This window comes from Dermacentor variabilis, chromosome 8 (genome assembly GCF_050947875.1).
Source record: "Dermacentor variabilis isolate Ectoservices chromosome 8, ASM5094787v1, whole genome shotgun sequence".
Taxonomy (NCBI): Eukaryota; Metazoa; Arthropoda; class Arachnida; order Ixodida; family Ixodidae; genus Dermacentor; species Dermacentor variabilis.
The window spans coordinates 141750808-141762953 of NC_134575.1; the positions used below are offsets into that span (position 1 = coordinate 141750808).

Consider the following 12146-nt stretch of genomic DNA (forward strand, 5'->3'; position numbering starts at 1 on the left):
AGCGAGATGAAAACTGCTGAATGGGCGTTTTAGGATGAAATAACAGTTTTCCCATTAGAAGCCACACCCTGGATAATAAAAGAAGCTCATTTAATTAATATTCTTTAATTGGCTAGATAATTAGCACGTATATATTATCTTGGTGGTGGATGAGGATCTGACTGAAAATCGTAGATCCCATAATCATATATAGTAGCATTCTTTTTTAACTGCTAACATTAGCTGGGACATCCTGTGCAAGATATCCTGTGTAGGTCAACCTATGTACACGGGCTGATTTAAAATAATATTGTGCAAAGCACGGCTGGTCGACCTTTTCAACAAGATTATATGTCATTGCTTATGACAGGGTTAGATAGATCCGCACATATTTTCACCAAGAAAAAAAATGTTCAATTGTAAAAGAAAATTATGAATAAGAGCCGGCAGTGCACTTTTAGTGCACACTGGCTGCTGTAGCCAGGTTTGATTGACTATGCCTTCAGTAATACCCCTACGACCCTGGCAGGACCGGCATAATCGAGTCCAGCAGGTCGAATTAAATGTGGGGCAGAAAAGAATCTGTGGCAGATGTATCTTACATTGAGCAACTGATACATCAAAGCCAGTGACGCTGTAGGATCCACTTCTTACAGCCTTCATTGAATGTACCGGGGCAGGGATCTTCAGTGGTGATTGCGGTGATTCTTCGATGGAATCGTCACCAATGTCCTGGCCATGTGGCTACTATATGGATCCCATGCAGGTTTCATTGCTGGACCATGCCATCAGCTTTCACTGCTGCAGCACCCGTTCAAATTCCTAGCTGACCTACAACGTGGAGCCAATAAAACGAGGTGTGAAAAAAATTTCAATTGCACATTACTGGCTAAAAAAGACATACAAGGAAGTTATCTGTTCGAATGAGGTACACGCAAGGTATAACTTTTATTTTGCAATCATTGATAATTGCATTTCAAAGTCAATTTCAGGCTCTGACTCGGGTTGCGTTGCTGGCTATTCTTTGATTAAAGTTTGTTATAGAGCATGCCACCTAGTGGCTGGCCTTCACCATAACATGAAAACAGCTGCGGGATTCCGCTCAACAGCTTCGCTTTGAAGTGCCAAAATAAACCCCTGATTTGTTTGGCAGTGTTTGCCTCTTTTTAACATGCCGCCCAAATTAAACGTGCAATAACTTTTTGTAACTTGCCTCTGATTCTGGCAATCAGAAAAAGATGAAATCACCAAATTTTACCTTGACAGAATAGACATTTATTCACACTTCATGTCTGTCGTCATCACTCTCGGACAGTATTTTATCCTTGTCTATGAATCACAACCTGGCATCCTCTGTACCGTTCACTGCATGTTAGATATTCTGCATTTATCAAACGACTCCCTAACAATCGCAAACAGGTCCGTGTCCCCACGCCTAAATGACTCCTGCGGCCCATGAAATTCTGTGGAATGTGAAAAACATGGAAAAAACATAAGATGCGAATTATTGCTTGCTTAACACATAAATTATGCAACTTATCTTGAATTACCTTCCATAATAAAAGACTGGAGGCAGCTCATCACCATCATGCTGCCAGAGAACTTGTTCTGCCTCCATCTTGGAGTGGCAATGGCAATGACACTGGCTATGCTGGTTCTGACCAGAGGCTGTTGTAAATGTGGCAAATGTAGTTTTGGTTTGGTATCTGATTTACCATTCAGGTAATTTTCAGACCAATTTTCTTGGAGAAATACCACTACGGAAGAAATTGGTGAATACTGTAATAATTCATTGTGATCTTCTGAAGGCAGGTTGCAAATGGATGTTTTTGGCAGGAGGCAGCTTATGTCTGGCGCATTCCCTGTCCTGTACACACCGCAAAGAAAAACTCTGCTGCTCTTGGTGTCATTATTGGAGTTGGGTGTGGGCATGCTCACCAGTCAGATTCAAATTATCTGGCAAAGGCCAATTTGTCAATGACAAAGACCATTCCACTCGTAGAAATGTATGAGTGATGCTCTGCCTGTTGCTCATTCCTTACTTTCTCTTCTTTTCGCCGTGCACTTATGGTGATTTCTCAGTATTAGTGTTTAGCCGTGGGGGTGCCGACAAAGAGCAGTGGTGACTAGAACAGTTCAGTGTCACGTGCACACCGACTAATTTCACAGGTATGGCGTTGGTGAATGACAGAGGGCGTGAGTGGAACTGAGTGAGAACGGGAGTGAGTGCCTGCTGGTATGAGTGGACATAAGTATCAACAAGAACTAGTGTCGGTTACAATGAGTATGAACAACTGTCACCGACGGAGAGTTTGTTTGGACCTTGGTATGAACATCAGTGACTGTCACCTGATGTGGGTGGGGCGGTAAGCGTGAAGAAAGCCGCAATGAACATGAGTGGGCACGAGTAGGAAAGTGCGTGCTGACAAGTATAACTGTGGATGGATGTGAGTTAGTACATAGCCTGCAAAGATATTGGTGAGTAATTATGAGTGAGAATCCAGTTTTTCTGCTCAACTCTAGTGATGAACAGGCCAGATGCTCTAACAACCGTCGCTTCGCCATTTGCTAGAAAATTGTAGGCTGGTGTGCGTGCATGTGTGTGTGTTTGCTTTCTCTTGATAATGGTAGACGGTCACGAACAACAAATTGCACTGTCTGCAGACCGTCATACTGGCTACAACATCACTGACGACTGCAAAAGTGGGCAGGCCTCAAAAGTCGCAGGAGAGAGCACGTAATATCTTGCACGAGACTGAGGGCTCCCTGCTGGTTGCTGCAGAATACTGTTCAACACGCATGTTCAGGGTACCATTGTTTTTCTGCAGGCCTGGTTAATGTGACGAGCTTGGGTGAGCGGAGCAGAGCCACAAGAGTGACGTCGCGCCTTGCTTCTCACAAGATTAGTCAGGCGACGGCTGCTCTGCAGTTCGACTTGCCTGTGGCTCACAAATCTGTTCAGTGCATCCCCAGAGTCAAGAGCAAGTCAACACAGTTCTCTACTACTGGTACAAGGACGTCGAGGACTCTGCAGACAAGAAGAGCTGTGAATCGGCCAAGTTCTGACTTAGGTAACTGGCACAGTAAGGGTGCCCATGGCCGTCAACTTAGCTGTTTGTGTTTCTTTTAATCCTTTCCGTATGGAGGATGAGCTGAGCTTGTCAAGTGTCTACTCGAAAAATGATGATTTTGAAGCCCAACTCTTCCAGCACTGTTTTATTTTTCATGCAGCCCTCAAGACAATTTCAGCCCGTCCGTTGCTCAGTGCGTGTTGCAAGTAGCACCAGATGTCACTAGGAGTCCTTTGAAAAGTAAAGTTGTGAACAGACTTTTTTTGTTTTGTGTCATCATACCTTTATTCCAAGATGGAATGAGTGAACCTGTTATTACTGAATACTTCAAGCCATGTTAAAAAAGAAAGAAAGCATGGCAATTCAGAGAGCTCAGCTTCGTTGAGTGAGAGTGATTCAGAACTGGCCTCAGACGAGAGTGATGAGTCATGGATGGAATATGTCAGTTCTGTTGGCCCACCTGTGTGCGGTGAAACTCACCTTTGTTACGGTTTTTTCTAATAAACTTTGCCTCTGTGACTTTTGTGAAATTTGTGTTCGCTGGGTCTTAATTTAAATCAACTGATGGCTGGTTGGTGTTCAGCTCTTCGATGAGTAAACTATGATGATCCTGGAGATGTAGACAAAACCGGGCTGATGCCAGAGGCTGTAATCAAAGATCGCAACTAGGTGGGCCTATGCTTACACCAGTCCAGAGTAGGTGTCCTTCTAAGGATCTTACAGCAATATCCTTGTTTCTGACATTTGTGCTTCGATGAGTTATTTTGTATCTAATGCTCTGATTTTATATAAATGCTCTGACGTGACTAAGAATTAGGACTATATTTGCATGTGAACGGCACGATAATATATAACACAAATAATGCAAGTACTATAACGCAAGTGGGGACTTTCTGTCTCAGAAGAAGAAAACTATGTTACGATTATAATGCGAAGTGGTGCCACAAAGGAACATGAAGCAACCCATTAGAGCGGGTGCCCGCAGGGTGCTTTATTTGATTGTGACTAGGAACTGCTATCGCAAAATGGAGTGAAAGGATGACTGTATATACAGACACAATTTACTTGTAAAAGTTGATGTCTTTATCACTGTCAGCGAGAACGACATTGTCCCCTGTGCCACCAAGGTTATTGGACAGGCAGCACTTCAGAAGTGCTCATAGCACAATCAAACACAGCTCCGCATGCGGTAGCAGACGCGGTGGTGCCCAACGGTTTAGCTCACTGTAGTTGTGCCAGAAAAAATTAAGAAAATAATACTGTTTTCGTGTCATGAACTTGAGTTTATAATGCGAGGGATGTTCTGAGGCTGGAAATCTTGAGGGGAAAGATCGCATTATATTAATGAAGATACGGTAATAACACTGTTAATCATGATAATTTCTGAAGTAACCTAAAAACGAGCCCCTAAAACCATAGCTAGCCAAGCTCGGTACCACATTAGTCGCAACTGACTGGACAAGCAATCACATGGGCTCACGAATTAGTAGTGGCATTACATGGATCCTGAACCACCCCTCAGGCTTGATGAAAAGAACATAATCTACGGATAGCATACGCTGTGCGTAGTGCTCACAAGCAGAGTGAAAAGTCATTTTTTGCTCAAACACACTCTTTTCAAAGAGAGCCTTCTCCTTACCTGAAATAAAGAACAAAGAAACTCCAACCAAAAATTATTCTAATTTTAAAAACCGACATTTCAAAGCCCGACCGGCTCCTTCTTCAGGGGTGAAATTGGTGTTCAAAAAGACTCGCAGTGTTTTGGCACAGCACTACGTTCTTTGTTTAGCTACCAGTGCCTTGCATATGTCGTCATATGCAAAATTCCCGTAGACAGCTGCTATTGGCTGATATCTGACATCAGTCAAGAAAGGTGTTTGAATCAAGTTTCTGTATACTGTTTCTGTTTATACAGTCAAACCTCGATATAATAAACCTCGATTTGAAAAAATTTGCAGTGTAACAAACTATATTCAGTTCCCCATCTCAGTTTCATTAAAAACCATGTATTTTCTTTGCAATTTAACAAAGTGATCTTGTGACTCAGTTTTAATTTAACAATGATTTTGGCCGTTTCAAGCATGCGCTCGAAGCCTGTATGGCTAATAAATCTAGCAAAAAACTATAAAAATGTCAGCCTAGGAAAAAGTTACTTGCACGCATATGCACGCATCCTTCCATATGAAAAGTTGAGCAGCAAGAACGCTGTCGAAGTGTGCGCACCAGATGCGGTATGCCAGAAGCACTACTGTACCATTTGTCACATAACTTGTGTGCGCGGCGGCTCAGAGTTCTAGGAGAAGCACGAGAGCTGAAGATTCTCTCAGCGCAAGGGACGTAGGGAAGGGGTGAGCGCATGGTAACATGATCATGCACGTGCTAGAGGGAAAAAGGGGCAGGAGACGCACGCCTAACCACCCTCTCCCCCGAGTGCATACGTCTCCTCGCTCCTCTACCCTTGCTGTAGCTGCGTATGGCTATGTATATGCGGGCGACTCGCCACATCATGGAGGTAATCTTTGGCAAGTGCGAAGGTCAAGCCGAGATGGTTGCGGCCTTCATGCGCATTTCGTTCTTGCGCGTTTAGTGTTGGCGGTTGCATAATATCAAATTTCCAGGGCACATTTTGAAGCGTTCGTTCCTGTTTTGACAGCGAATGTCCTTGGTCATTGAGTGAGATCTTTGCCTGAGCGTACATTACATTGATAAATCTAGGAACCTTACTTGGCGTAGTTGTCTCTTTGCTATTGCCATCAATACTCTGCCTCCCTGGTAAAACTGCGAAAATTCTTTTTTTCTTGGGATGAATATTTATATCTTTTTGTACTTTTGTTTGTAGTTTGAGGGTGTCATTTGATGATGGCTGCGAGTGCAGTCAGCTATGGTGTCCACTGTTTGCAGCGCCGGGAGATGCATTGCTCTCAGCTCAATCTGCACTGCATGTGCTGGCGCTCACATAACCATGCTATTATGGCCCGACCTTCTTGCAATTTCTTTGTAAATGATTACTCACGAGATACTATCCACCAGGAATGTTCTGGGAATTGATTATATGATTTTTACTGCTGAAACTTTAAAATCTCGAATTAACAAAATTCGAAATTCAATGAAGCTTTTTGCTGAAAGTACAACTTCGTTATATTCAGGTTCGACTGTACTTACTGATGCAGTTTACTAAATGGGCTGCAGTAAGTGAAAATCTGTGTTTCAAATTTCAATGAGAATTACATATTTCCGGAAGAAGCTGCTTATCGTCTGTTCACGCAGATGATAAGCGTGTGAGCAGACTATCTGCTCACGGGTGGCTGCAGCTGAACATGGTCGCTTGCATAGGAATTAAACTTTGGCTACATTGCTTATTGTTGGCGTAGCTGCCAGGTCTCACTAATTTCAATTAGTTCTGAACATTTAACCAGCCTCGAATTACGCGAAACTTAAGGTCAGACCACGCACATGCTTGCCAGCGTGCATTAATTCCTGACCGCTTTTGGCTAGACGCCTTGACTAACATCGCTTCGTATTGATCCATTGACAGTGCTTCTGCATGCACAATTTAGATGTGGCTACTATCCGTTGGTCAAGCTGGTCCAGGACAAAGCCAGCCACATCACGTAGCACAGCCAGACTGGAGCACATGAGCGCGAGTGCACGCTCCAGCCCTGTCGTGGGCACAGCAGCTTCTACACATACACACTACAGATGCATATAGCAGCATCTGCTGCATAGCATAGACAACCCGGCCATGACAAGCCCGCTCGCAGAAGTAGCCTCTGATTGGTGTCTGTGGGCAAGATCGCTCCAAGCACATGGCGAGCCGGCCCGAGCACCAACATCTGACTGGAACAAGTTATCTGCTGTTAAGTTGCACATCTTCGAGGTGTGCCACCATCGTGGTCGAAGTTTGTAACGGTAGGAATGCTTTCAACGCGAGTCTGGAATGTGGCATCCATCGCTTAGGAGATGTGCGAACATAAAGATGTTTCATTCAGCCCTCAGTAATTGTGTGGAGAAGTGTGCTACTTGACACTCGCTGTGAGTAAACAGCATACACTATGTAATAACTATCTTCTACACTGCAGCACAGCAAGGAGATGAGACTCGAACTCAGCCATAAGTTGAGGATAGTCTGTGAGTTTGGCTAAGTTTGGCGTGCAGTAGGCACCAAATTGGAACGAACGTCTAAAATTAAATTTGAATTGCGCAATTGCGCACCATGTTGACGTTCAATAAGCAGAGCGTTGTGGGCACCGCCCCGCTCTGCCATAGCATTTGCAGTGCAAGGCATTGAAGAGCGGGAGTGCTGCAAAGGGTATCGAGGACGATCTTTGATTGCCAATAATTTTGCTTTCTGCTGAATGCACTGAAGTACTTTTTGCTGCATAGTACTTGTAAAATAGTCTCATTTCTCGTTAACTTCAGATGCGTTTCTTGACTTGTTATTGTTCTTGAGGGCCCTTTAAGGAGTGCACTTGAATTGCCAGTAGCAAAGTTCGTCTACTAGTCATGAACATGTTTCACTACATTGCCGCTGTCAGCGGGGTGGTAGCCATTGTCGTTAAGTGAGGACAATGACTGCGCAAATTGAGATCGCGGCCATAGTGGTTGTCGCAAATGATTTTCTGTTTGGCCCCTCCAGAGTAGTGGACTGGAAATTGCCAGTTCTGCAAGCAGCAATGAAGGTGGACAAACAGCGTGTCGGCTGTTGCAGAATGAAATGAGTAAATCCAGCACCTTTTTCCTGGTGTTTACTTATTCCCACCATTGTTGCAAACATGACACACTGCAGTTGGGGGCCTGTGTGGTTTGCTGTCTGGTTTGTCGTCTTGACTGCTGGTTTGCCATCTTTTCAATTGTTACACCTGCTTTTATTATGCCCCGTCATCGGGGTGCGTTCAGACTGCTGTACTGCTGGTGTACATATGAAAGCGAGGAGTCAAACAGTAAACGTATAGCAAGATTTCACATGCCATCCATCGTACAAAGGCTGTCCATAGCTGCATACGACAGTTTCAAAACACATTGGATGGGTGTGCAAGTGACAACTTAATTGCGACTTTGTTATGATGAAGCATCTGAATAGATTTTTAAATGGCCAGAGGTTGACTTGTTGCCTTTTCCTGTAGGAGACAGTGAGGCTGTACTCTTGCAGACACAGTGCCCATTGCCCAAGATGGCTCGCGAAGGTCCATGAGGCAGCACGGAGGTTGGTGGACAGTGGCAATGATAAACTGACGTCTTTACAGGTACGAGAGAAACTGCTGCATGGCGACAATCACTGCGAGGCATTCCTGTTCGGTCACTGTGTAGTTACAGTCAGGCTTGTTTGATGTTCAACTTGTATTGGCGTTGAAGTGTTGTTTGTCACCAGAGCATTGTGCCACAACAGCACCAGGCCTACCTACACGACTCGCATCTGTGGGGAGCTGTGTCGGTGCAGAAGGATAAAAGTGTTGAAGTATTGGTTGCGACATCAGGAGGAACTTAAGCTGTGTAGAAAGTGAGAAGAGAACTCGGATGCCTACTTGAATGGGGCACTTTTCTGCAAGAGGCATGTCGGGGGACAAGTGGAATCAAATTTAGGAATTAATCTCCAGAAGTACAAGCAGAGCTCCAAGAAACTACTATGTTCTTTCACAGTCTGAGATAGTTCAAACACTCCAGCAGCCGTTGTCTTCTCATAGTTAGGCCTGATGCAATCTATGTGCAGAAGACGTCCCAACATTAAAGTTTTGGTGCTGGACGAAATGGAACTTCTGGGGATGTGGAACAAGCCTTCTGGGTGCAGCTCAGAACTGTGCCAAGATGTGTGTTGTGCTCCTGAAATGTTTACCCAAAATTTATAACATCGTCAAGATAGCACATACCCATGTCTTGCTGCAGGAACAGGTGGGTTCACCTTGCATTGAACAGGTTCACGCTTGCAGCAGATTATGCCAGGCACTATGAGACCTTGCGTACTCTCCCAACAAGTTGTGCTAGTGACATTGGACTTCATCGCACGACATTGTCCTTCATCATGGCATTTCTAAACAACTTATGGACAAGGGCCTGCAGTTCCATTCTTAAATGGTTGCCAACATTCTTGGATCGTGCACAATCTGGCGCAACCTCACCACAGCTTACCATACCTAGACAAATGGACTGACAATGCCTGAATCACAAACTTAGACATGATGTTGATGTAAGTCTCTTTTGAACATCGCATTTCTTCTGTGAGATCATCATTGATGATGTTTGTTTACGATTCGTCACAGTGCGATATTACCAGTTTCTCACCATTTTATTTGTTGTTCGACCCTGCTTGTATCTCACCCATGAACACCCTTGCTTTCAACTACACCTGCCACAAGTTGTTATGCACAGAATGCCACTACCCGACCCAATCAGACTGCCATCCCATGAGCGACTAATTACATCACGTATACATCAAATATACATGTAGATGACTTTTTTATGACAGGCAATGCTAGATCAACCATTTTCTGCCAGCTTTCCTTGTCTTCCTCCGAACTCCAGCATGTTGCATCAGCCTCGGCAAAACTACCGTTGTCTTACGCTGGCCTTTACCATGTCCTTCACCAAGTCACCAACATCACCTACGGAATCACACCAAACGTACGCATGTATACTCTTTGTTCACACTGTAATTTCTTCCTTGGCCATAGTGTGTTTGTGACATTTAAAATGTGTTTGACCGATATGTGGAGGTTACTCACACTCTGAATTACTAAAGAAGCCAGGAAGAGTTCTCGTTAGAAGTAACACGAAAATTGTGGGCACTAACAGGGAAAATGCGACCTTATAAATTATCTAGAAGCAGTCCAAAATTGCTCTATAAGGTTTATACATTCTTCTCATTCATACCACGTCTGTGTTTCAGCTCTGAAAACTAAATGTGCCTTATCGATCGCCTCTCTCAGTTTTCCGCCGCACAGCCACCCTATTACTGTACCACAGGTTCTATCACTCATCACTCAATCGTGGACCTTGCATCATGCCAGCATCATACATTTACATACATCATACATCATACATACATCATACATCATCATCATACATCATACATCATACATGCCAGCATCATACATGCCTGAACTGTTACTTTTCCAGCTTCCTTCTTTCCACGTGCAGTTTAACATTGGAAGGACCCTCTACAACGTATCGTTTGCAACATATTGTATGCATCGTCATTCGCTTGCAAATGCTTGAAGAGAGAACTGAAGACCTAGAAAATTTGAGCAGACGAGCAAACCTATTAGTAGTATATGGCCTCCCGGAAACAGGGGGAGAAAGCAGTGAAAGCCTAGAAGCGGTTGTGAACGACAACGTAATTAGGAACACTCTTGGTCTGGAACCCGTTGGTATTGAGCACATCCACCATTTAGGTAGATAGTCAAGAAATAAAACCAGACCAGTCATATTCAGGGTTGTCGACACTAGACAGAAGACTCAGATATTACGAAAAGGCTAGAAGCTCAAAGGCTCCAACTTGTCTATTGGAAAGGATTTCAGCTGCAAAATGCAGGAGACTAGAAAGGAACTGTGGGATTGTGCAAAACCCAATTGAGAAAAACACGAAAAGGTCTCTATCATATTGTAAGCTCTACATTAATGATCGCATATTTGTTTGTGATCATGAAACAAAAATGAGAGGGTGTCACTACAAAAAAACAGAAAGAAATCGTCCATCAGCCCGTAGTCAAACAAACGTGAGACCCTAACAAAGAAATCTGAGACCATAACAGTGCTTAATATAAATGTGAGAAGCATAGTAAACAAAGTGGAACTCCTGGAAGGACTGTTACTGGAACACAATCCCGATGTAGTGGCCATCACTGAAACCTGGCTATTCCCAGATATCTTCAGTCACGAGATATCTCCACCGGGTTACTCTGTTATTCGTAAAGATAGGCTGTCTCGTGGTGGCAGCGTGGCCCTGCTTCTTAAGAATGATATTCCATTCATTCCACTCCCTGAAGTCTCCAATGCGGAAGCTGTATTTTGTAAAATATTGTAGAATGACACCGGTATATTTGCTGGTTGAGCCTATCGAAGCACTACTAGTGGATCCGAAGGTGTGCTTACATGCAGGATTATATGCAGTTCCACGTTAGTACCAGCAGAGTGATCCTCATGGGGGACTTCAATTTCATCGTCGTCATCATCATCATCACGCTTACGCCTACTGCAGGGAAAAGGCCTCTCCCATACTTTTCCAACAACCCCGGTCATGTACTAATTGTGGCCATGTCGTCCCTGCAAACTTCTTAATCTCATCCGCCCACCTAACTTTCTGCCGCCCCCTGATACGCTTCCCTTCCCTTGGAATCCAGTCCGTAACCCTTAATGACTATCGGTTATCTTCCCTCCTCATTACATGTCCTGCCCATGCCCATTTCGTTTTCTTGATTTCAACTAAGGTGTCATTAACTCGCGTTTGTTCCCTCACCCAATCTGCTCTTTTCTTATCCCTTAACGTTACACCCATCATTCTTCTTTCCATAGCCCGCTGCGTCGTCCTCAATTGGAGTAGAACCCTTTTCGTAAGCCTCCAAGTTTCTGCCCCGTACGTGAGTACTGGTAAGACACTGCTATTATACACTTTTCTCTTGAGGGATTATGGCAGCCTGCTGTTCATGATCTGAGAATGCCTGCCAAATGCACCCCAGCCCATTCTTATTCTTCTGATTATTTCCGTCTCATGATCCGGATCCGCCGTCACTACCTGCCCAAGTAGATGTATTCCCGTACCACTTCCAGTGCCTAGCTACCTATTGTAAACTGCTGTTCTCTTTCGAGACTGTTAAACATTACTTTAGTTTTCTGCAGATTAATTTTCAGACCCACCCTTCTCCTTTGCCTCTCCAGGTCAGTGAGCATGCATTGCAGTTGGTCCCCTGAGTTACTAAGCAAGGCAATATCATCAGCGAATCGCATCAGCGACTTCAATTTACCAGACCTGAACTGGAGTACCATGCACTACACTTCAGCCACACCCGTAGCACTTACGGATCTAATGATAAATTTCAACCTTTACCAGGTAGTTCACCAGCCAACTCGCTCACAAAGCTCTACGAATAGCATACTTGATCTCAC

The 12146-nt window shown here is 44.2% G+C and overlaps 2 protein-coding genes across 6 annotated transcripts in view; one reads left to right on the forward strand and one right to left on the reverse strand.

The window, feature by feature from the left end:
- Window positions 1-3514, forward strand: part of LOC142590627 (uncharacterized) — a 66858-nt gene extending 63344 nt beyond the window's left edge. For 2 of the 4 annotated variants that reach the window (XM_075702966.1, XM_075702964.1), the window contains one exon: window positions 2808-3514. In XM_075702966.1, coding sequence (XP_075559081.1) covers window positions 2808-3109 — 302 coding nt within the window. In that variant the 3' untranslated portion in view covers window positions 3110-3514. Of the gene's footprint in view, window positions 1-745; window positions 837-2807 lie in introns of all 4 variants that reach the window. The other 2 variants (XM_075702967.1, XM_075702965.1) reach the window with 2 other exon arrangements.
- LOC142590628 (B9 domain-containing protein 1-like) overlaps window positions 718-12146 on the reverse strand; it is a 111953-nt gene continuing 100524 nt past the window's right edge. For both annotated transcript variants that reach the window (XM_075702970.1, XM_075702969.1), the window contains exon 8: window positions 718-810. In XM_075702970.1, the coding sequence (XP_075559085.1) occupies window positions 768-810 (43 nt within the window). In that variant the 3' untranslated portion in view covers window positions 718-767. The remainder of the gene's footprint in view (window positions 811-12146) is intronic.